The sequence below is a fragment of the Pseudonaja textilis genome, chromosome 1 (assembly GCF_049901715.1).
Source record: "Pseudonaja textilis isolate UNSWEBS1 chromosome 1, rPseTex1.2, whole genome shotgun sequence".
NCBI lineage: Eukaryota > Metazoa > Chordata > Lepidosauria > Squamata > Elapidae > Pseudonaja > Pseudonaja textilis.
This window is the reverse complement of record NC_141990.1, coordinates 209433621-209456623: the sequence shown is the minus strand read 5'-3', so window position 1 is coordinate 209456623 and position 23003 is coordinate 209433621. Positions and strand designations below refer to the sequence as shown.

The following is a 23003-nucleotide window of genomic DNA, read 5'->3' as shown; positions in this document are numbered from 1 at the left end:
AATGTATTAACGCTGTAAATAATTTCCCTAATTTTTGTTGTTTCAATATATAATCATGTTGTTTTTTAATATGTACTTCTTGTAGGCAGATTATATCAAATTTTAATTTCTCTAACTTATGAAGTACTTTTCTTCTTTTAATAGCTGAATTAAGCCCATTTATATTAATTGTAATCAATTTTTTCTCATCCATTTTAGACTTTGTAAGAAGGATTTGTTGCTCTAGTAGATCTTGGTTCTCATTGCTCTCTGGGTACACCACCTACGGCTCTTTCCTCTTTTTCAATTACTGCTGTATATTCCTCTTGAAATTCAATTAACAACTCTTCTTTTCTTGTATCTTCCTCCCTTCCTCTAAAATATTCTGGATAGAATAACTCTGCTTTTCCAACTGTATCAATTCTGTGTCTTTGTTCCTGCCAGGTAAACATGAGACCTTCGGGTATCAGCCATCTGTAATTTATTCTTCTCTTAAGTTACTCTTTGGTCAAAAATAAATATTATCTTCTTATCTCTCTCACTCTTCTTGGTACCTGTTTCAGTACCACTATTTCTTTATCTTTGTACTCTAGTGTTTTTTCTCTTGCCGCCTGCAGTATTTGTGATTTTATTATTTTCTTAGTAAATCTGACATGAAGTTCTCTTGGCAGTTTATTTCTCATCGCATATCTTGTATAAACACGAAAAACCTCTGCCAATCCATCCATCATCTTCTCTTTAGTTACCTCTAATGCTTCTGCCAGGATTTCTGTCATCATTTCAGCAAGGTTTTCACCCTTTTCTTCTTCTATATTTTGAAATCTAAGATAGAATTCTGATCTATCAATTTCCCATCCCAATGATTGCAGAGATCTGCCCTTATCTCTTTCCACTTCACTCAATCAGGTATCCATATCTCCAATCTTCTTTTCTCTTTGTACATCTTTTTCTTCAATTTTCTTAATTCTGTCCTCATATTGCATCATCATCATCTGTTGAATATTTCCTATTTTTTTATCCGTCTTTTCTGTTCTTTGCTCAATATTCTCCATTCTCTTTTCAATATTATCTGTTTTTACTTGTATCTTTTGAATTCCTTGCATAATCATCTGCAGGGTCACTTCTTTCTCCTTCTCTTGTTGTAACATCACCTGTATTGATCATTGTCCTCCAGATGGTGAGAAAGAAGAAGTTGGGACTGAAGAAGCTGAGGCTGGTATTTTTCTGCTTATCTTAAAGTACAATAGAAAAATTGAAAAGAAAAAGCAAGAGCAGCCAATTGCCACTTCAGTAAAAATAATAATAATAATAATAATAATAATAATTAAATAAAAGATAAAGATAAAAATAAAAAAGTGAAGGGAAAAAATTGAATACCTTAATCCAATTGGTTCCAATTATGTAGAAAAAAAGGAAAAAAATAAAAAAAATATAAAATGGAAAAAGGATGAAAAAATAAAAAAAAATAAGAAAAGATTTAAAAAGACAGAAATCTGTATATTCCCCTTGCCAAAGAGGTAAAACAAAGGGCAGGGGGAAGTAGTCTTATTCTTGCATCAAAGGACTCAAGTCCAAATATAAAAATCCAACCGGGCGGGGGGGGGGGAATAGAAAAAAAAGGAAAGAGAAAATGCAATTCTGTCAACAAGCAAAGCACTGCTACTATATGTTCGAGGCTCTTTACTAAATCAAAAAACAAAATTTCCAGTTCTCTTTTCAAGGTCACTTCAATCTTCTTCCTTCAATTTCACATCCAGACTCCAGCTATCAGTAGTTCCACAGAAGAGCACCTGCAAACAATCTACATGCTCTTCCCACTATCTTTTCAATGAAAAGCACAGAGTCCTTGAATGTAACAGCAAATGTATCAACAAGAAAGAAAGAAAGAAAAACAATGTATCCAAGGCTCCAGGTGGCAGCCCTACTTATTTCCCTTTCCTTTCCCTTCCCCTCTAATATTAAAATCAGGAATAAAAAAATATATAAAGAATCTAAAATTATTAAAAAGAAAAAAATCAAGAGAATAAAAAACTTTTCCAAAGAGTTATATTAAAGGGAAAAAATTAAAATCAAAAAGGAAAGACCAGTCCAGTTTAAAAGTTAAAAAGTTTTAACAAAATCCAAAGTTCCAATAAAAAGAAAAAAAAAAACCTTCAAGTTTAATTTGTGCTTAATCTCGCCGCTTGAGCACTTTTATCTTCACTTTTAAATTTAATTTTTAGTCTTTTAGGGTGTTCTCTCCAGAAAAAAATAAGTAGAAAATTATCTCACCAAACTGATACACTTTATTTCCAGCTTTCTTCCATTCTGGAGCTGTCCCAGCTTCAGCAGCTTTAATGGCTGCCTCTCCACCGTGGGGAAAAAAGGGCTTCTCCAGGATGTACCAGGGACTTTGCAATGTCCCTGGGATCGACAGGATGTGCCCTCCTCTGTCATTGTCTCTACGGGACAGTTTAGGTCCATTGGGACCGTCGCACAATGGAGTTATCAGCAGCGATCTTAGACCTTAAATATTGCATGCTGTACCGCTGCGACGCAAGATCCGCCCTCTCCTCCACTAACCGGTTCTGTGGGCATGGCCTAATTTGTGGGTGTGGCTTGGTGGTCATGTGACTGGCTGCTGGGCATAGCTTGTATGTAAATATTATAAATATTTATATAAACATTGAATTTTTTTACAAAAAAAGAGCAATTTTTACCCCAAAATAGACAAAGCAGGCAGGCAGATTGAGTTGCTCACAGAATCATTCAGTGATCTATCTATCTGCCATGGGCTAGCTCAGTCTTTCAAATTTGCTTGCCATGAGTCTGCACTGAATAATAGAACCTTCAGTCCTAAGCGAGGTTTGGCTGTGCTTAAAAGCAGAGCCAAAGATCTAAAGACTAGCTAGAAAACAAGAAATCCAACCATTTCCTGCTTCCTAGCTAATCTAAATCTTCCAGCACAGCAGAACAGCTGATGGTCGGGGGGAAAAAAGATGAAAAAATAGCAACTTAGCAGGCAAGTTTGCCAGGTAAGGAGTGACTGGGAGGGGGGGTTCCTGTGGGCCATGTGGGTGGCACAGCCTTGTGTTCCCACACAGCCTGGATTAATTGCTTTGGGGGGTGCTCTGGGGATGACATTTCTCTGCAGACCACCAAAATTTTCACACGGACCACCAGTGGGCCAAGGACCCACCGGTTGGTGACGACTGATCTAGACTACTGGTCCTTCCAGAATCTGAGATTAGGACCTACCAATATAAGTTATCTAAGAATTAAACAAAGAAGTCTTCTTGGGCAACCTCTATGTCTAAAATCAGAACCATGCACTCCCATCTTACATTATCCATTTTGAATGTCTTTAACTCCATTTATAAAACATGCTAAACTAAATCAAGTAGGGTATTGTGATTCATGGTAAGCGAACCAAATCTGTTATAGGAGTTAAAAGCATTATTTTAGCCCTTACAAATTTAGTGACAGTTTAAACATTGGATGAATTAGGATGGGGAAAAGCTTTCAGTGACTTTGCTCTTGGTGGTGCTGACCTCAATTATACCATGGTGGATTATTTTTGTTTTGGAGGTTGTTGTTTGGAAAGCAAACATTAATAAAAGGGATGCGATTTTGGTATCTGTAAGTTCATCAAAAGTAGTCATTGTTCAATTGAAAGTTTTGGAAGATGGGATTTTTTTTTTCCCAGTACAGTTCCTAAGTGGGTTAAGCCTGCCATCTGAAAGTTTATAGCTTTCAACACAAGCTCTGTGTTGTGAAGAAAATATAAATATTGATGGAGCATTCTGTGTCAGAGGAATCTGACCTGAGTAATGATTAATGAAGCAGGTTTTAAAAGTATAACAGAAAGGATAGTTATTTATAGTAATAAATAAAGCTTAGTATTTAGCTAGCTGAATTCTACCAGGAGAATCAAGCATTATGTGTTCTCTGTGTGTTTGTTTGGAAGAAAAGGAAGACACCTGAGATTTGCACTCTTAGATAAAGAGCAGGCAGAGCAACAAAGAGGGGTCACAAAGTAAATCTCTAATTCTCTATCTAAATCCCATTATCCTTTTTGTTGTTAGGTCATGGCTAAGGAGCTATACAGAAATTAAATTTTGAAGTTTACTGTCTGGGGAGGGGAGAAGGGGATTTCTCTCTCTCTCTTTCTCTCTCTCTCTCTCTCTCTCTCTCTCTCTCTCACACACACACACACACACACACACACAGAGAGAGAGAGAGAGAGGGGGGGGAGGGAGAGAGACAGCACAAGCATGAAGAGTATTGTCTGTGATTCTTTCACTATTGGTCTAAATGGGATTGAAGGATATGAAGATTAGATAGGAAGGCGTGGCAAGGGGGGAGATGAAGTGGAAGGAGAGTAAATTTCAAAGGGGGAAGTCTGTCAATAAAGGTCAAATAGAAAAATGAATAGGTGATAAATTACACGACTCTTGACTAACTCAACTTTCTTATGCACAATACTATAGAAATACTAGAGCTGCAACCATACGGTCATATACAAGTTTCCACATACTATTTAATATTTCACTATTTGGAACAATCAGAAGAAATAACAGCATAAACATATAGCTTATTACTTCAATTAAAAATAGAAGATCCACAATACAGCTTAAAGGAAGCTTGGGTTACTAATTTTGGGATTACCCAAATATAGGAGATAAATCAGCGAACCAGATTTAAATTTAACATCCAGTTCACCCAAACCAATCCAAGCCAGTAGATTCCCACCCCTGGTTATATTCATATTCAAATGGGTTTCATTTCCCATTTTAATTATTATTAAGCATCTCTTACTTTGAATCTAATTCTTGACTATCTCTGAACATGCACGCACGTTGCTTTTGGACATTTTCCTTTCAATCAACAAGAAATTAATCCTAGCCGATTTATTTATAGCTAGTATAACTATTTGTGTGTGTGTGTGTGTGTGTGTGTGTGTGTGTGTGTGTATCTATATCTATATCTATATCTATATCTATCTATCTATCTATCTATCTATCTATCTATCTATCTATCTATCTATCTATCTATATAATATATATATTCTCCTTTCCCTCTAGTTTGCATTGTTAATTGTCTTAAAAATCAAATTTTTGGAAAATCAAAAACTAGTGATGTGGATATTGGAACAGAATGTATGATTTCTCTCCATGAGCTTAGACTGTTTTTCAGCACATATTCAAAACGAAACATGAATTACTATTTTCAGTTATTATAGCTTGTCTGATGCCATAGCAATTGTGGATGTTTGGACTACATGAATTCTGACTGGCTACTTCATTGGTGATGTCTCAGCTTTTGTCTGTGAGTGTTGTCTTCCATGATTTCCATTATTCTATCTGATTCCCATTGTGAAGAAAACAGTCAAATCCTTTATCAATTTTGGCTTAAAGCTTGTGCACCTGGCTAAGTGGCTGCTTGCCCTGAGTTTCTGACTGAGAACCTCCTTGTTGATTTCCCATCTCAATGCCCTATGACAGTCTGCTTGCTGATTCTACCACAGTTAAAATCATTTTTTTTTCAGAGATTCATCTTCTCCATTCATGCCAAAATATTCTTAGTCCCTTTGTTCATTTTCATTTCTTCCATTCTATTGTATTTCCACAAACTCAATTCAATTCTATGTAGTTATTTTTTTAAAATGTCTTTAGAATTTCAGCAATCTCATTTCTATTTACACCAGGGGTCGCCAACCTTTTGGACCTCAGGCACCACCAAACTCGTAATTTTAAATCCCAGGGACCACTAACCAGTTCTGGGGGTGTGGTCTAATGTGTGGGTGTGGGTTGGTGGTCATGTGACTGACTGGGCATGGCTTGTATGTAAATATTGTAAATATTTATATAAATATTGGATTTTTTATATATAAAAAAAGAGAGAGCAACTTTTACCCAAAATCAGGCAAAGCAGGCAGGCAGCTTGAGTTGCTCACAAAATCATTCAGTGATTTATCTATCTGCCATCAGCTAGCTCAGTCTGTCACATAAAATTTGCTTGCCGTGAGTCTGCACTGAATAATAGAAGCTTCAGTCCTAAGGAAGGTTTGGCTGAGCTGAAGATCTAAAGACTAGCTAGAAAGCAAGAAATTCAACCATTTCCTGCTTGCTAGCTAATCTAAATCTCCTGGCACAGGAGAACAGCTGATGGTCAGAAAAAGGAAAAATAGCAATTTAGCAGGCAAGTTTGCCAGGTAAGGTAGGGTTCCCGCAGACTATGTGAGCGGCGCAGACTTGTGTTTCTGCATAGCCTGGATTAATTGCTTTGTGGGGGTGCTCTGAGGATGAGAATTCTCTGTGGCCCACCAAAATTTTCTCATGGCCCACCAGTTGGCGACCGCTGATTTACACCAAATGTAGCATTGTAGCTAATAAAAGTATTATTACTGAGACTACTAAATCTAGATCCAGAGGACTGCATCTGGAAATATCTAAATATGATCCAGATTTCTCTAGTATAATCTAACACAATCCAATACAATCCACTTAGAAAAGGACTGGTAGGCAATTCTGCTGAGATCTTCTTGGCTCCCTTTCACAAACACACAAAATGCCATGCCTATAGTTGTAAATATTTACTTAGAAATATACCATACATATATGATATACAGTATATATAGTATATATTCAAAAACAAATAGAAGGGATTATGGCAATAATTAGATAAAGGAGGCATTTACATTTTTGTTATTTTCTTGATTTCCTAGTCTTAGACTTTTCATTTCTCAGATAGATCTGTCTCCAAATATGAATTCATTTTCAATTAGGGTTTATTTTAATTATTGGTTTTATTATCTGAATCCTAATTTAGACATAAATTATTTTGTTGAACAAATTAATTCCTTCTGCTGACAATACTACTGGATCATAATTAAAAGTAACAATTGACATTAAATCATAAAAGACGATGAAATAAAACTGTTTTGCATACTCTGAGAATACATGTTATTATGTCAAACATTACTTAATAAAATTCATATTCCAAAATTCCAAAATGTGGGGAAAAATAGAAGCAGCAGAAGTTATAATGATGAAAACAAATGTGAGCAGGGAAACATTTTGATTTATTTTTTAGATATACTTCTTAATGTAATTTCAGTGCAGTCAATTATGAATCTATTCATTGGATTGAAGATCCAATTCTAAAGTGTTTATTACAGAATGAGCCATCAAAACTGATAGCAAGACAGAAACAATTTGAGGATGGAATCTGTAATTCCCTCTCAATAAAATAACAAAAAAGCATTGTAATTTTATTTTTTATAACACTGCTTATTGGCAACTTTTTCAGAATGTAAGCAACAATTTATAAGGCTATAAAACACTTTCCTGTTCACTTACAAAATGATTAGGTTTAATGTAATGTTTGGTGGAGAGGCAAACATCAAATGTCTGAAATCCTTCACATATAGTTCCTTCACACATATTTAAAACAATCCAACCCTCCCTTCATTTTACAAATTAAGATAATAGTGGAAGTAGGGGAGAGGATTCTCCAATTGTTCTTGGAAAGATGCAAAATAACCAACAAAAGAGGAAGACTAATTTACAAGCTACATCTGGAAAAACTACAGCAAAAATTACAGCAAAAACTACTGCAAAGAACAAAAAGCATAGCTCTTGCATAAAATCTATTATTGAAAATAGAGTAGCTTACTGGGGAAAGTATATTTCAGTCAATATTTTCCATAGTAAATTTCCCACAATGCATTATATGGGTTTTATACCATAAGGCAAATTACAGAAGCCACAATTTCATTTCCTACATTATCTTCTCTTATAACTTATCCACTGTCTGGTTGTTCTGCTGCCAGACAAGTTGCTTTTGAACATATCAGCTTTGTGAAGTAGGCCAAACGAAACAGACATCAGAAAGACGATCAGAACTCTATTGTTCTGATAGGAAAACTGAGTCTTGAAAGCCTTAAAAAGTTTTTTTTCTGCCCCCTCTTAATTAAAGAGAATCAAAAGGTAACGGTTTCCCTGACAGTCATGGCTAATTCCAGGGAACAGTGCTCATCTCCGTTTCTGGGCCGAGGGAGCCAGCATTATCCAAAGACTTTTATGTAGTGATGTGGCAAGCATGGCTATACGCCAAAGGCACATGGAACACTGTTACTTCCAAGTGAAGTGATACCTATGTCAGGGTTCCAAGTAATCCCCTAACCAAGTAAGACTCCGAGACAGGCAATTCTTCAAAGCTCCATTTTATTAGAGATGTCATATTGGCACATCTGGGAAAACACGAATCTGAAAGCTCCCAGGTTTCCCCACCCAAAGAGAAGTCAAAGTCCCTTCCCCTGCACCACATGTCCATCGCATGGTCCAATCAGTCTACCGTCCCAACTGGAGATGCCTCCCAGTCATGCCTCTCCAGGTGCAGGCTGAATGTCCTTGACTCCCAGATAAAAGAATGTTGTTGTGACTCCCTATCTCTACCCACCCCATGCAATCCCCCTCCCAGTTTCCCACAGCAGGCCTATGCACTAACTCTGGCAGCCCTGAAGATCCAAAAAGAAAGAAGGCCTGTTAATCTACTTGCATTTGGATGCTTTCAAACTGCTAGTTGAGTCAGGAGGTATCAAATTTTTCAGCTTTCAGTTTCCAAATATTGGAGGTGCTCAAAGGTTCTGACAGGCCTTGGGGATTGTAAATATATTTTGGTTACTTTAAGATAATTTAGATGTACTTGGTAAGTAACTACATAAATATAATAACTCTTTTTTAAAAAAATTGTTCATTTGGGGCAAGAATGGAAGCTCATCCCATTGCAAAGAACTTGAGTCTCAAACCAAGTCTGTCAGCTCTCCAGCTGACAACTCAGCATCTTTAACAACTTAGCCACCTTGCTCCCATCAAAAAGAATCAAATCAGGATTATTTTAAGTTTTATATTCAACCCTTGTTCTCAGGGAATGGTGCAGCAAGTGTCCAAATGGAATCAGATGTTGACACAAACTTGTAGTTTTATATAAATAAATATATTTTATAACTATACATATAGCAAACTAGATAGTCAGGCAAACAGGAGCACCCAATGGTAAATCACAGAGCACAGAGGACACACAGAAGAAAAAGTCAGGGGAAAACAAGGGAAACTCCCCCTCCACACCCATATCAATCAATTAAGAGTGCAGATTGCCTCCCGCAGGAGCCAGCACTCTGGTACCAATCAACCACAACTGTGTGTTCAGGCTCACTGCACAACCCCATTGCTCCAGCTACTAAATTTCAATATTTAACACCTCTTCTTTCCAAGAAGTAAGTTGATGTGTCTTTGTTTGTTTATTAATCTTTAGTGGTAGTCTGACTCCAATGACTTGGGGTGGTTACACTATTTTTAAGAAAGAAAAGAAAAACAACATAAGGATAGAAATAAAAAAAAATGGATAAGTGGGAGGATAATGCCAAAACCAAACCATTCCATTTAGTTAACATCCTGCATTCCTTTTCAATGTTACCTCTAAGTGCTTCTACAAGAAGGCAAAAATAGTGATGTTGCTCCCTATCTGCCCTCACTGTCAAAGTGACCTTAGGGCAAGTTTTATGCTTCACTTCCACAATACAATTTTCCACGTTATGCTCAAGTGCTCATGTTTGATTTTGATAGCATACTTCAATTTCTTGCAGTGCACTGACTCAGAGGCACTGTCTTTGATTGAGTCAGTGCTTACCATAGGCTCTGATGTGCTTTAAAACTACCTTTATTGTGAAGGTTGCAATAGCAAAATATATTGTAAATATTAAAAAAAAAACACCTTTGTTCAAAAGTTGGAAGAGCAACTTTTTTAAAAACAAGAACAAAAAACTACTTTCTCTGAGACATCTGCTGTTTCCTTTAAGTAGAACTACCTTTGACCATGTATTGAAAACTGCACCTGGCATGAAAAGTTATACTTTGGAAAGGGAGACGGGTGGCATTTAAATTTAATAATATAAATTGGGTTTGGTTTTATGACTTTTTATTGTGTTTACTGAAAGGCATTAAAACACATTAATAGAGGTAGCCTAGAGATATTGGCAAATAAATCATTGGCAAATAAATTAAAAGCCACTTGTACTATAGGATATTGATTTTAAAATGAAGAGTTCATACTCTCATAGAACATACAATAACAAGGGACCTTGGAGGTCTTCTAGTCAATCCCCTGCTTGAGTAGGAGACCCTATATTATTTCAGACAAGTGGCTGACCAGTGTCTTCTTAAAAGCCTCCAGTGTTGGGGTACCTACAACTTCTGAAGGGAAGGCATTCCACTAGTTAATTGTTCTAAGGAAATTTCTCCTTAGTTCTAAGTTGCTTCTCTCCTTATTTTCCATTCATTGTTTCTTGTCCTGCCTTCTGGTGATCTCTCAAATGAATTTCAAGAACATCAAAATGGACCAGGCACTTGAACAACTGGCTTAGAAACAGTAGAACTCATGCATAGTTATGTGAAAAGAAACAAGAGGAGGCAACTGATGAAACATGTAGCAATATTATCATGCAAATGCTGCAATGATAGATATTGGCATCAGATATTGGGGTGAAAAATGTAAGGGTGGCTTTTGTGTGATGATATCACCATACATATGTCATTTGGTTTCTGGATGAAGTATTGGATCCATTATATATACGTTTTACAAAGCAATGGTTGTAATATACTATAATTTCTGAAAATGAAATTTTCTGTATTCTTTTAATAGTCTAAACCCTTTATAAGTTTAAGTCTTCTGATAACCAGTTTTAATAGCTCATTATTCAGTGCAAAGCTGAGTAATGTCTATTTCCACTTGTCTGGATATTCCCTCCTTATCTTTCATTGTTGCCTTAATTTCAAACATTTTGTATCACTTACTGACAACATTTTAATTTTTCACTTTTTATTAAATATATAAAAATCAATACTACTAAATGTAGAAGCATCCTCATTTAATATCTTCAAAGGTTTGGCATGTATATCTATGTCTCTTTCCAGAATCACATTAGTGAACATGGGATGATCTAATGGAATTTAATTAAAGCATAAAAAGATACAGACCACAATCCAGACAGCCCATTAACTTGCTCTCTGGAGATTGAGTATGCAGAGCCAGGCTTTCAATATTGCTTGTTCAGAATATTAGGCAGCAATACCTGCAAACCACTTGTGAAAATATTTGTGTCTGTTTGGTCAGCAAGAAAGGAAAGAGAGATATTGGATAAAAATTAAGCCTGTTTCCATCTAAAGTCTTTGGGGCATTGGTCGCGATAATAATGCCTGAGATGTAGTTAATATACTAATGTTATTAATTATCATGCAATATTATTAAGAATGAATGTATCTTAAATGTACTCATGAGAAAGAGAACTGTAAAGAGAACAGAGAGCAGGGAATTTATCTTTTTGTCTACAAACTTTATGTCCCTGTTCAGAAGGTGACTTTGGAGAGTTAATTTAACCCCAGAGATTCCCTAGTTGTCAGCCCCTGCTTACTATGTTTAGCCAAAAGTCCATGTTATGTTACATCCATGCTCACATAGTTACACCCAAATGAGACAACTCACCACAGCCAATTTGCTGCGAGACAATTTAACAATTCTATTTAATTATTTAAAATGAATTAAAAAATATTTTAATTTTTGCAATTCACATTTAATTCTGCTCCTCCTTTTGTATCCTTTCTTTAATGATTCTATTCCACTATTTCTTTGATATTAGTGTAAAATCAAATATTAAATATTTAAATCAAATATCAAATATTAAAGTTTAACCTCTTCTTTCAATGGCACTGATTGCAATACCAGACAAAAGTTTGTAGAACAGCAAAGAACAATTAACAGTGGGAAAAACTAAGAATATGATTCATCTTACCACACTCGTTAAAAGTGTGGATTTTGAATTCTTAACCTTAAATTATATTATTGAGCAGTAAAAGTACATCGAATTGGTGAATAAGCAGCAATGGTAAATGTGACAAGATATAACCATAACAGAAGTTTAACCAAATTTAAATAAGAATGGCTACCCTCTATATTACCCAATACCCAGGAACTCGGATTCAAACATTAGGAAATATGTCTTCTATGAAGAGTCAAAAGACTAATTAAAAACAACAGGTGAAATGACTTAAATAGATGTAAGCCAAAAAAAACTTAAATATTTAACATTAAATATTAAAACATACCATAAATATTTAATTAGTGGTTAGAGGTTTGGGAAAAAGAATGGAAGGGGGAATGAGTCACCAAAATGTCCCTTCACAATGCTTTTACTTGTGTCCTATTTTCATTTTGCCTTTTGTATTTTTATTCTTTTTTTTGGAAAAAGTTTTTTTTTATTTTTTAATTATTTAAATACATCTTTGTGAGAACAGCGTGGTTTCAGGTGTTTTACATTTTAAATCAACCATATTCATAATCACAAATACACTTTTCTAGCATCATTTCATTATCTATCTATGTCTTTGTATTCTCATAAATTACTTCATTTCTTTTTATATATATATTTTTTTTTTTATATTCTTAACTCTTAATTCTTAACTTTTATTCTTAACTCTTTTGTATTATTTAAGCTTACCCAACATAACAAAAAAAAATATAAATACTCCATTCATTTAAAGAAGACAAAACCACAAGTATGTTTGGCCTAGAATTCTACAGCTCACCTGAACATGTCTTTCTTTATCAAAAATATTTAACTGGTGCCCTAAGTTCACGAACCCCTCTTTCCTGTGACACAAAATGAAGCTGGTTGACTTTCAAATGCTAGACAAGCACAAAGCACGTATCTAGAAATATTATTAACTGTATTAATTCAAACATAGGAGAGGACTACGAGAAATGTGTCTCAGTTTTTAAATACTTAAATTCAGCAACTACTTTTGTAAGTACAAAACTTCTGTGTATGTTAATAAACATATATACATATGTTATATGTTTATATTGTAGTACATATATTAATAAATACACACACACACAGAGAGAGAGAGCACATACAGGTAGTCCTTGACTAATGACCATTTGTTTAGTGACTGCTTGAAGCTATCACCAAAAGTGATCTATGATTGGTCCTTGCACTTACAACCATAGCACCAGCCCCAGAGTCATGTATCAAAAATTTGGACCCTTGGCAATTAGTGTGTAGATACATTGGATGCATCATCCTGTGGTCACACGATCAACATTTGCAACATTCCCCAGCCAGCTTCCAAGAAGCAAAATTAATGGGGGAAGCTGGATTTGCTTAGTAGCCATGTAATTCACTTAATAAACATGGTGATTTTCTTAATGACCATGCAGTGACCTTGCTTAACAACAGAAGCTCTTGTCCCAATTATGGTCTTAAATTGAGGCTACATACGCATTCATTTCGTGTATAAACTAACCAACACCTGAAAACAATCAGTGTTTTGAACAAAAAAATTAAGTACTTTGAACTGGAATACTTTTCACTGAAAAACATTCCACTTATTTTAACTCATATAATTTCCTTTAAAAATGTTCATAGTGAATTATTATTGCTTTATAATTACTAGAAAACAATGAAATGCATGTTTTTTAATACCGTGAATGCAACATAAATTATGAAGAAAGCAAATTAAAAGAATCCTTTCAAAAGTGTCAGGTTTGAATAATCAAATCCATTTATCTATTCCACAAATTAAGGTAACATTAGTAATATTCTTTGTTTATCATATTAGTACACAATTATACATTCAAGTCTTATGGTGCAATACATTGAAATCAAAACTGATTTTTAAAAGATCTCAATGTATTCTCTATTTCATTATAGGTACTGGTACTATAAGATCACTAAATGGAGAAGAAAGAATATATTATTATTGTAACTAAAGAAAACAAATATGGAAATTGTTAGCAGAATGAATGATGAATATTATTTAATAATTTTTGAATTTAATTTTAGTGTCAATGTTGTAATTTGGTATTATAGCAGAGCTTATACCATGAATGAGGGTATCATTGTATTTCCACTACCATTTCTTTGCAGCTCTTTTTTTGTCCTATCACTAGTTATAGGTTAAGTAATTAGTCATTTTTTTAATCTACAGTCTTGATGACCTTTAACATGATTATATGAAACATACCCAATTGTTTCACGTAGCACATCTTCTCTGATTTATGCATTTTATTCAAGGCTCTCTAGTTGCCTAAATATTATTCTCAATCATTTTTGGGCTCCTTTTTCAGTAAATCACTTCTCTTTTTTATTTATTCTCTGTTCTCAGACTGCTTTTTGCCCTGGGGCATAGAAAAGTAACATTATTAAAAAAATGTTTTGTAAATATTGCCATTTTTACAGAATTTAGCAAAACATGCACATGATACTGGCTCTCCTAGAGGTACTTTCTACTGAATGCATTCAGAGTTTTTTTTTTTTTTTTAAACACTAATATTTAGTTTTAATCATTTCCAAAAGTAATTGTGTTTCATTTTTCTAATTTGTTTGTGTGCGAGTGCTCTGACAGAGAAATAATCCAAGAGAGAGACTCAGATAAAAACTTTGTTTTCCTTGCATTTTGGAATGGTAAAGCAATTCATTCCCTACTCTATTGTGATATTATTTTGGGGAAACATACATAAAAATGGCAAAAAACTGGAGGACGGGGGAAAATCAAAACAGTAAGGTAGATGCGCAATTATTAAAGGTAGATGCACAATTACTTATGATGAATGAAACACCATTGAAGACATTTCTGTTATTAATTCAATTAGCACTAAAAGTCCCCAAAACCAAACAGTAAAGGATGATAGATGAAAGAGCCAACAATGGCAGAGCAGAAACTGTTGAACATGGTGTATTTTCCAAGCATACTTTCCAAATATTCTTCCAAAATCAGAAAGTCTTAAAGGGGCCAAGGTTGGAGACCCATCATCTAAACTGTAAGATGAATAAGATTGGAATCAAACAACAACATCATAGGCCATTAATTAACCCAGTAAAAAAATTAAATTATTTTAAATGGTATCCCATTTCGACAGAGATGAAGAGAAGATGGAAGCTAATTTCAGATTTGGGTAAATTAATTAACATAATTAATTAGAGATCCTTGATAATACTAGTAGTATTTTGTAGCTGTCATCTACAAAACTATAATGCTTACTTGCTTTTTACTTTCCTCACTCTATAAAAATGAGTTAAATATCAATTTAAGTCTTTCTGATCTGTATATTTGAATTGAGAGAACAAAGAGAGAGGCTCTACATGCTGTTCTCTAGACAGGTGAGGAAGGCCAGATGAGGAACTGATATAGGGAAAAGAATCATTAAAATAAAAGAGGAAGACAAAAGTGAACTACTTGGACAGGATTGGTTTGGTTAGGGAGACTGAATAAAGTTTATTGCTTGTAATCTATCAGGGATTAAAACTTGGATCAGAGTTACGTTGCAGGATTGGGTAATTATGGGAGAAGAGTTGGAGGAGAAAAAAAGTAGTCATCTTAAAATCATTATATAGTGACCATTCAAAGCTACAATAGCAGCGGAAACAGTGACTTATGACTGTTTTTCACACTAACAATCATTTCAGCATACCACAGTCACATGATAAAACTGGTTCATATTTATGATGCTTGCAGTGTCCTGAGGCCGTTTGATCACCTTTTGTGATCTTCTGACAAGCAAAGCCAATGAGGGAGCAAGATTTGTTTAAAACCATGTTACTAACTTAATAACAGCAGTAATTCACTTAATTGTGTCAAGAAAAGTCATAGAATGGGGCAAAATTTACTTAACAACTACATAGTCTTGCCTAGAAATGGAAATTTTGGAGTCATCTGTGGCTGTAAGTCGAGGACTATCTGTATAACAATAGTAAATAGAGGTGGAAAGATACTGCAGGACAGGTTCCAGGGTAATATTAGTCCTTTAACTTTGTTAATGAATAAGGCAATTGCTGGGGCATATAAATTTATAAATCAAACTTATTTATAAATAGATCAACATCTATATTAATATACGTTTGTGTGATGCCTCTTTATGCTACTATATTTTAATATAATATACATATTATATATACTTGTCTATTTCTTGACCTTGCCTACCTTAAAAGGCTGATTATCACTATCTCTATCAAGAGTTTGGCGTTGGACCTGCTTAGAATCTACCCACAGAAAATATAAGGCTAGTTGATTTCCTAAATATGATTAAATAAATATTTAATTCAAGAAAGCTTAAAACTGTCCAGCATTTAATAAGCAGCATTCTACATTTATAACATACTCTTTAAATGTACATTAGTAAAAAATAATTCATTTTTCGTATTTTCTTTTCAAAGTGCTTGTCCAACATATTCAACATACCATTCATCCATTTGGCATCTGGATTGTGAACTACAAACTCTTTTCTGAAGAGATCTTCTAAAGACAATCTTGTTTCTGAAGAGTTTGACAATTCATCTGCAATAAAAAGCAAAATTTAAATTAAAAAAACTATTTATTTTAAAGCACAGAATTCAAAGATAAATCTTTACTTAAAATACTGATATTCCTTCCACGTTTTCAAGTAATGTTTATTTGTACATTAATTCATGAAAAAGGATATCAATCAATCTGTAAAGGATAAATTCCCATGAACCCAATGGCCATAATTCAAACAAGTTAAAGTTCCTTGCCATAGACTCAAGTTCATCAGTAAGCTAGCATAGAACAGATCACATGTATGACTGTATTCACACAATAAAATAATGTTATAGTATAAAACATAATACAATTTATTTGATGTTAGATAGGCATATCTTCAAACTTGGCAAGTTTAAGACTTGTGGACCAACTCCCAGAATCTCTGAACTAATATGACTAGAGGAATTCTGGGAGTTGAAGTCCACAAATCTTAAAGCTGTCAAGTTTGAAGACCCTTGGCATAAGGTATGAATTCAGCTACTTGGCTTATTTATGATTAAATCAATATATGATTTAAGAATGATGTGTGAATTTTGTTGAGCCAGTTGAGAGGAGGCAATTACTCTTTGACACTGTAAAATCACTGTAAAACCAATTTACAAATGTATTTTTGGGTGTGTACTGCTGATCAAATTAACAGAAAAACATAAGGGGTTATCATGTGCTTATAAACTTGGCCAAAATATCAGAAAATCCCTGACGTTCTTGCAACAGCTCAATGATTTTCATATAAAGTTTCAGTTTCAAAGTCTTAAGGGGTCCCACTTTTACAAGATGCTTTTGGCCATTTTCTGTTGAAGCAAATGAAAAATGAATAATCCTTTCAAAATATTTTTCTGGGAAGGCTGTAGGGGTTTTACATTGTCTTACACCTTTAGGTTCTCTTTTGTATGAATAAAGTTGAAGGGAGAGATATGAAACATAGTCAGGTAATCTGAGGAAGTGGACTTTGATCTGATCTGAGGCAAAATCAGATGCAAACTGCACTTAGTTTAGATCAGAAGCATAAGGGGGAAGTCAGATAATGAAGCTTTTCCCTGCAACTGAGAGCAAGTGAGATCCGCTTTGCAGAACATACTGGTTAATATTTTAATATGTTTTGAGTTTTATAGAATTCCCACATGCTATTCCCTGGGCAGCCAGATGCATGTATCATCAGAAAAAGACTCTAGAAATAATGTTTGTCATAGCTATTGTTGCACAGATAGCCAGCAGAATTTGATTACTGTTAGCACTTTATTACCTTAGAATATTACAAGGTTTAATTCAATGACAGTCAATATTTGTCTTATCTAGTCCAATATATATTATGCAAATGTATTGTAACAATTGAGTTTTATTTTATTTTATTCTTCAATGTTGCTCAAGGCCCACAATAGACTGCATCTTCAGCTAGTTCTACTGCATGCTTCACTTCAATTAGGAAGATTTACCAAATTCTTTTTAACAGATTTTTTCCACTAAATTTTACATTTGGGGTAATTTATTCCAACTAGGATTTACTCTTTGAAGAAATGGTAAGAGGGAATAAAATAATACTGACAAAATTGATTTGGGAATCCCCATTATGATATGTCACTATTCAAATTTTGGCCCAGGGGATTAATCCCCACACATCCAGATATAAATATATACAGTACATTTACAAAGCAACACAATCTTGTTTTGCTTAAGTGCTCATTATGTAGTCTTCAATGCAATTGTTGGCTTTCCTCTGCCATTGAATAAAAGAAAGAGTAAAGGTCAGTAGGATGCTATACATGAACTCATGAAACACAGAAGTTTTATAAACTATTAAACTTTAATACTCATTGTGACACTTGTCCCTCAGTCTCCCAGTATGTTAATACTCTAAAGGTCACGAGAAAGCTAATTTTAATTTGATATTTACTTGCTCTGTTTTTCTCAAGGCATCTGAACCAGGGGTGGGATTCAATATTTTAACAACCGGTTCTGTGGGCGTGGCTTAGTTGGTGGGTGTGGCTTGGTGGGCATGTGACTGGGTGGGCATGGTCAACTCAATATCACTCATGTCAAGGCATGCTTCTCCTCACGTGGCCTCTCATGACAGTGGGGATGCTGCAACAGTCATAAGTGTGAAAAACGGTCATAAGTCACTTTTTTCAGTGCCACTGTAACTTTGAATGGTCACTAAATGAACTGTTGTAAGTCAAGGATTACCTGTACAAAAATACAAAAAACTTCTTTGCTTGCAAAAAGCTGCCCTAAATACCAATCATTAGATTAAAAATACCTGCAAGCCGGAGTTCCAAATCAGGCAGGGTGCCAGAGCACCTTGAGGAATGAAAATAGATAAAATGCAGTGATAACTATCAAGCAGCCAACTCTTGCTCATAAAGTGAAACCCTTTAGCAGAGAGGTCATTTAAGCTCTCCAGAAAAAGCACACCCAGGAAAAGCAATCCTTAGATCCATTTGCACCACTTAAAGATACCAGCTGCACCATCTCACAAGATATCCTAAGGAAATCATCCAGGTTTAAGGAAAGGTCTCATGCCCCCCAGAAAGGCAGTAAAAAAAATCAGTGCTAAGCTTGCATCCTGCCTCTTGGAAGTACACCCCAAAAGGACAGTGCCAGATACCACTAAAGCAGCGAAGGAAGACCCCCTCCTCAAATAGAAAAAGAAACCATGAGGCAGGAAAAAATTCAAACACAATACATATAATTAAATCAAAACAGTAGCTGTTTCTTGTTAAACCAATTATCAGAACAAATAGACACAGGAACTAGCCAGATTTCTCAACCCAGTTTCTTTTCAGGAACAGAGATTAATCTTTTTCCTTCCAAACAAAGCTGAATAGGGAAAATTATCCCATCAATAAACACAGGATTAAATGTCACCAAACACAGAATTAAACTTCACCAAAAACCAGTTTTAGACCAAAACTCAGAAAGGATATGTAAATTCACGTTTGAATGTCAATCTTTCTAGCTAGCCAAGAAGAAGTATTTCCAGGGGAGCATTTCCTCCCAACAGCACTCTAAAAAGCTTAAAAACCTTCTCCTTTAAGTATCAAGAAAAAAAAAAAACCTCGTTCGGAGACAGTAAGTCTAGGCATATTGCCAAGAATGTAATAAGGGTGGAAAAAAGCAAAAGGAGATTTCTCCTAACTACCAAACTGCTCAGAAAGTTAACTAGGGGTTCTGTAGAACTGGTCAAAACCAGTTGAGTCCCACCCCTGATCTGAACTCTCTGACAAGAATTGCATTTCTATACAAAATTAAGGCAGCAACTTAAGCAGAAAATTAGAGGCAAAGTACAAGGTGAGATATTCAGAATCCCCTTAGATAAAGCGATACCACTTCACAAGCAATTTTAAACTAAATAATTTTGCATTAGAAGAGTTGATCTATTATTTGTAACTAGTTGCATATGAAAATAGTCACATAGTTGTATATGAAAATAGTTTAATCTGCATCAAAATATTGGCAAAGCTAACTCTCTGTAACTGCCCTCTCAGAAAGCAAATAAGAAAAATGGGGGGTTGGAAGGGAATAAAGCCTGTTGAAATAAAAACCAAATTATAATTTTATGAAATGTTATGCTTAATTCCTAACACCAACTATTCAGAGATTGTTGTTTGAGCTACTTATACTTGGTCCATTGTTTGAGCTACCTACACAACTAGTCCAGAATGCAGTGGCACATACAGTATTGGGTTTTCATAGGTTTGCCCATCTTACACCTCTATTGTGCAAACTACACAGGTTCCCATTTTCCTTACAGGTGCAATTCAAGGAGCTGGTTATCACCAAAAGCCCTACATGGCATAGGACCAGATTATCTGCAGGACTGCTTCTCAAAAAAATACCTCTGTTTTCATTTATGATAACAAAAAGTAGCAAAGCCCTGAAAAATGAATGCTGTGCAAGAGAAATACTTTTATCTATTAATCAAATGCTAGCAGGTTTCTCAAGATAGTGATATAAAAATTCATCCGGTGTTGGCTATAAATCACTAGCGCGAAATGCTCCTGTACGCTATTCATTGCAATTTAACTACATTTTAGGGCAACTGGGAAAAGAAAACTTTTTAAGTATTCCAATCATTACTCATTGACTGTAGCAATTCTAACTGCTCTAAGTCTGCATATAATAAGTATAAATAATTAAGGATCCAGTACCTAAAAAGAAAGAAAAAGATATATTGCTTTTTATTATTTTACTGATCTCCAGATAATAGAATTGGGGTTTACTGAGCTTGCTATACTGTGCAATAATTTGGCCTTCCCAGAACTGTGAGGTGATTTGCTATATATCTCATACTACTAATTCAAACTTATTTTCATCCTTCATTTATCCTTTCTTTCCTATATACTGAAAGTTTTACTTGTCCAGATTTATTTTTACTTGTTCGTACTCTACTAATCCTGACCATATTTATTTGGGAAAAGAAAGAAAAGTTTTCTCCTCTCTTCAAGCCATTGCTTAAGAAGGAAAACTTCAGCCAAAGCTCAATTACTTTGTTTCCTCTGCTTTTGTGCTATTGCAGGGCTTCCCAACACTCCCGGGTTGTGGCTGGTTTGGAACCAGATCACAGAAGCAGCAAGTGAGCAATCATGCATGCGCAGTTCCATTCGCACATGCAATGGGCAGGCAAGCACATGCATGCAGCTCCATTTGTGTGAACGGCAGGCGTGCATGCCTGCTTCTTGTGTAAAGCAGCTGCGCACACTTGCTGCTCACACAGAACCATCCCCTTTTCCACTCTCCCCCATGGTCTACAAAGCCAGAAAGGCTGGAGACTGCTGTGCTATTGGACTGATTAGTGAGCTTTCAATTCCCTATTGCTATGAGACAAAAATGCCCTTATCCACTGTCCAAATGGGATGAGCAGCAATAGGGATTTAATAGGGAATCAGTTAACAGGGTCCAAAAGATCAAAATGACCATTGCAGCAGCACAGTCACAGCCCTGTCACCTTTATATATCATACAAATATATAAAAGGGTGGGAATTTGATACACTGCTGAAACTATCGCATTGATCCTCTGTAGATGCCACTGGAATAGGACTTTCAGTGATGGGAGGAAAACTCTTTTAGCTATACCTATCTCTTAGCATTCTTCACTACTTTAACTGAAGAACTAATACCATGGCATAAATTAAACAAACAAAATGTTAAAAAGTTTTGATATTTATGTAGTTACTTACCAAGCACATCTAAATTACATTAAAGTAATAAAAATATCTTTACGATCCCCAAGCGATGTCACAACTTTTGAGCACTCCTGATGTTCAGAAATTGAAAGTTGAAAAATTTGGCATGCCCTGCAAAGGGCAGTCAGTTGCCATTTATGTTTCTTTACTGTTTTGCATATTTATAATAGGGCAACATTGAGCATAGTGTTACAGTTTCCTGACCATTGCTTTGTAATTGTCTTAGAGATGCCTTCGCATTTTTAAGGTGTTTTCTAGATTTGCTTCAAATCACAAAAATCTGAGCTGTGGGAATAGGTTGTGCATGATGAGATGTGGAATATTTATGGACACATGCATAATTCCAGTTTCTGACATCAATGGATAATCAATAGTCTTCACTGGTCAACATTTTATCCTACCACATTCTATAGCATGATTATCATTACTATAACATATGGAATTTGTTAACTTACATAGCAATATGTTTCAGCTATTTATATATTATGTTAGACTGAATACAAACAATTTAGAGTTTAAATATTCAAAACAAATAAGTAATAAAAATTTATCACTACCTGGTGTTAAAAGAATTACGGACATGGTGATCAGTGAACATACAACTAGAATCACCAGCAATGCAATTGCTATTCCCTTCCAGTTCCTCTGTGGTGGGCTGTTGCTTCCAAGTTCCTGGAAAAATTTAAAAAAAAGGAATTTGCTTTATGATTACATATTAAATATGAACCATAAAATAAATTATTTTATGCATTGTTGTAGTCACAGTATAAAAGTTGATTATTTGATTTCCCATCATAGCAGTTTATTTTATTCTTTAAGGTATGTCATTTTTACTTTTGTTTTTAAAAAAATCATATATTTTTTATAGCTTTCTCTCTATTTCTTACAAGCACATGCATGCACAGAAAACAATCAGATTGATTGTACAGATATTGTATAAAATTTAAATTGTAGGTGGTACTTTAATGTACTCAAGTTAAACTCAGGACATAAGATAGATTCTACAAGATAATTAGGAAAATAAAACTTCCTATTCAGTATCAAAAGTAGCTACAGTATATTTGAATATTCAGTTTTAAGTTTAGGAATAGTTCTTTACCTTAACTATACCATACTTCTGAATTACTTCATTATTATTTTAAACATTGACATTTCTGATTAACAGTGCCGAAAGACTTGTTTTTTGTAATGCTGTCACATTTAAGTACTTCTACTAGAGGAAAGTATATCGCAACTCCTATTTTAACACTGGAAATTTGTTTTTTAAAAAAATAGTAAAAGAAATATAAACTAGAATTTGCACTGTTACTCCACGTTTCAATGTGGCAACATAAGGCTGGGTAACACAAAATATATTATAGCTACTTTTTTGTTCATATCTTGATCTGACTCAATGGGATGTCTCATCTTGAGGAGGCCTATTAGTCTAGCTCAGTCTGAATAATGTCAGAGAAGAATCATTCTTCC

The 23003-nt window shown here is 34.7% G+C and overlaps 1 protein-coding gene across 1 annotated transcript in view; it reads right to left on the bottom strand.

Moving 5' to 3' along the window:
- The window catches only part of DPP10 (dipeptidyl peptidase like 10), a 232463-nt gene that overhangs the window by 161412 nt on the left and 48048 nt on the right, over nt 1–23003 (bottom strand). Inside the window, exons 2-3 of the mRNA XM_087920347.1 lie at nt 22094–22208; nt 16257–16352 (exon numbers count right to left, since the gene is read on the bottom strand). Of these exons, the coding sequence (XP_087776473.1) occupies nt 16257–16352; nt 22094–22208 (211 nt within the window). The remainder of the gene's footprint in view (nt 1–16256; nt 16353–22093; nt 22209–23003) is intronic.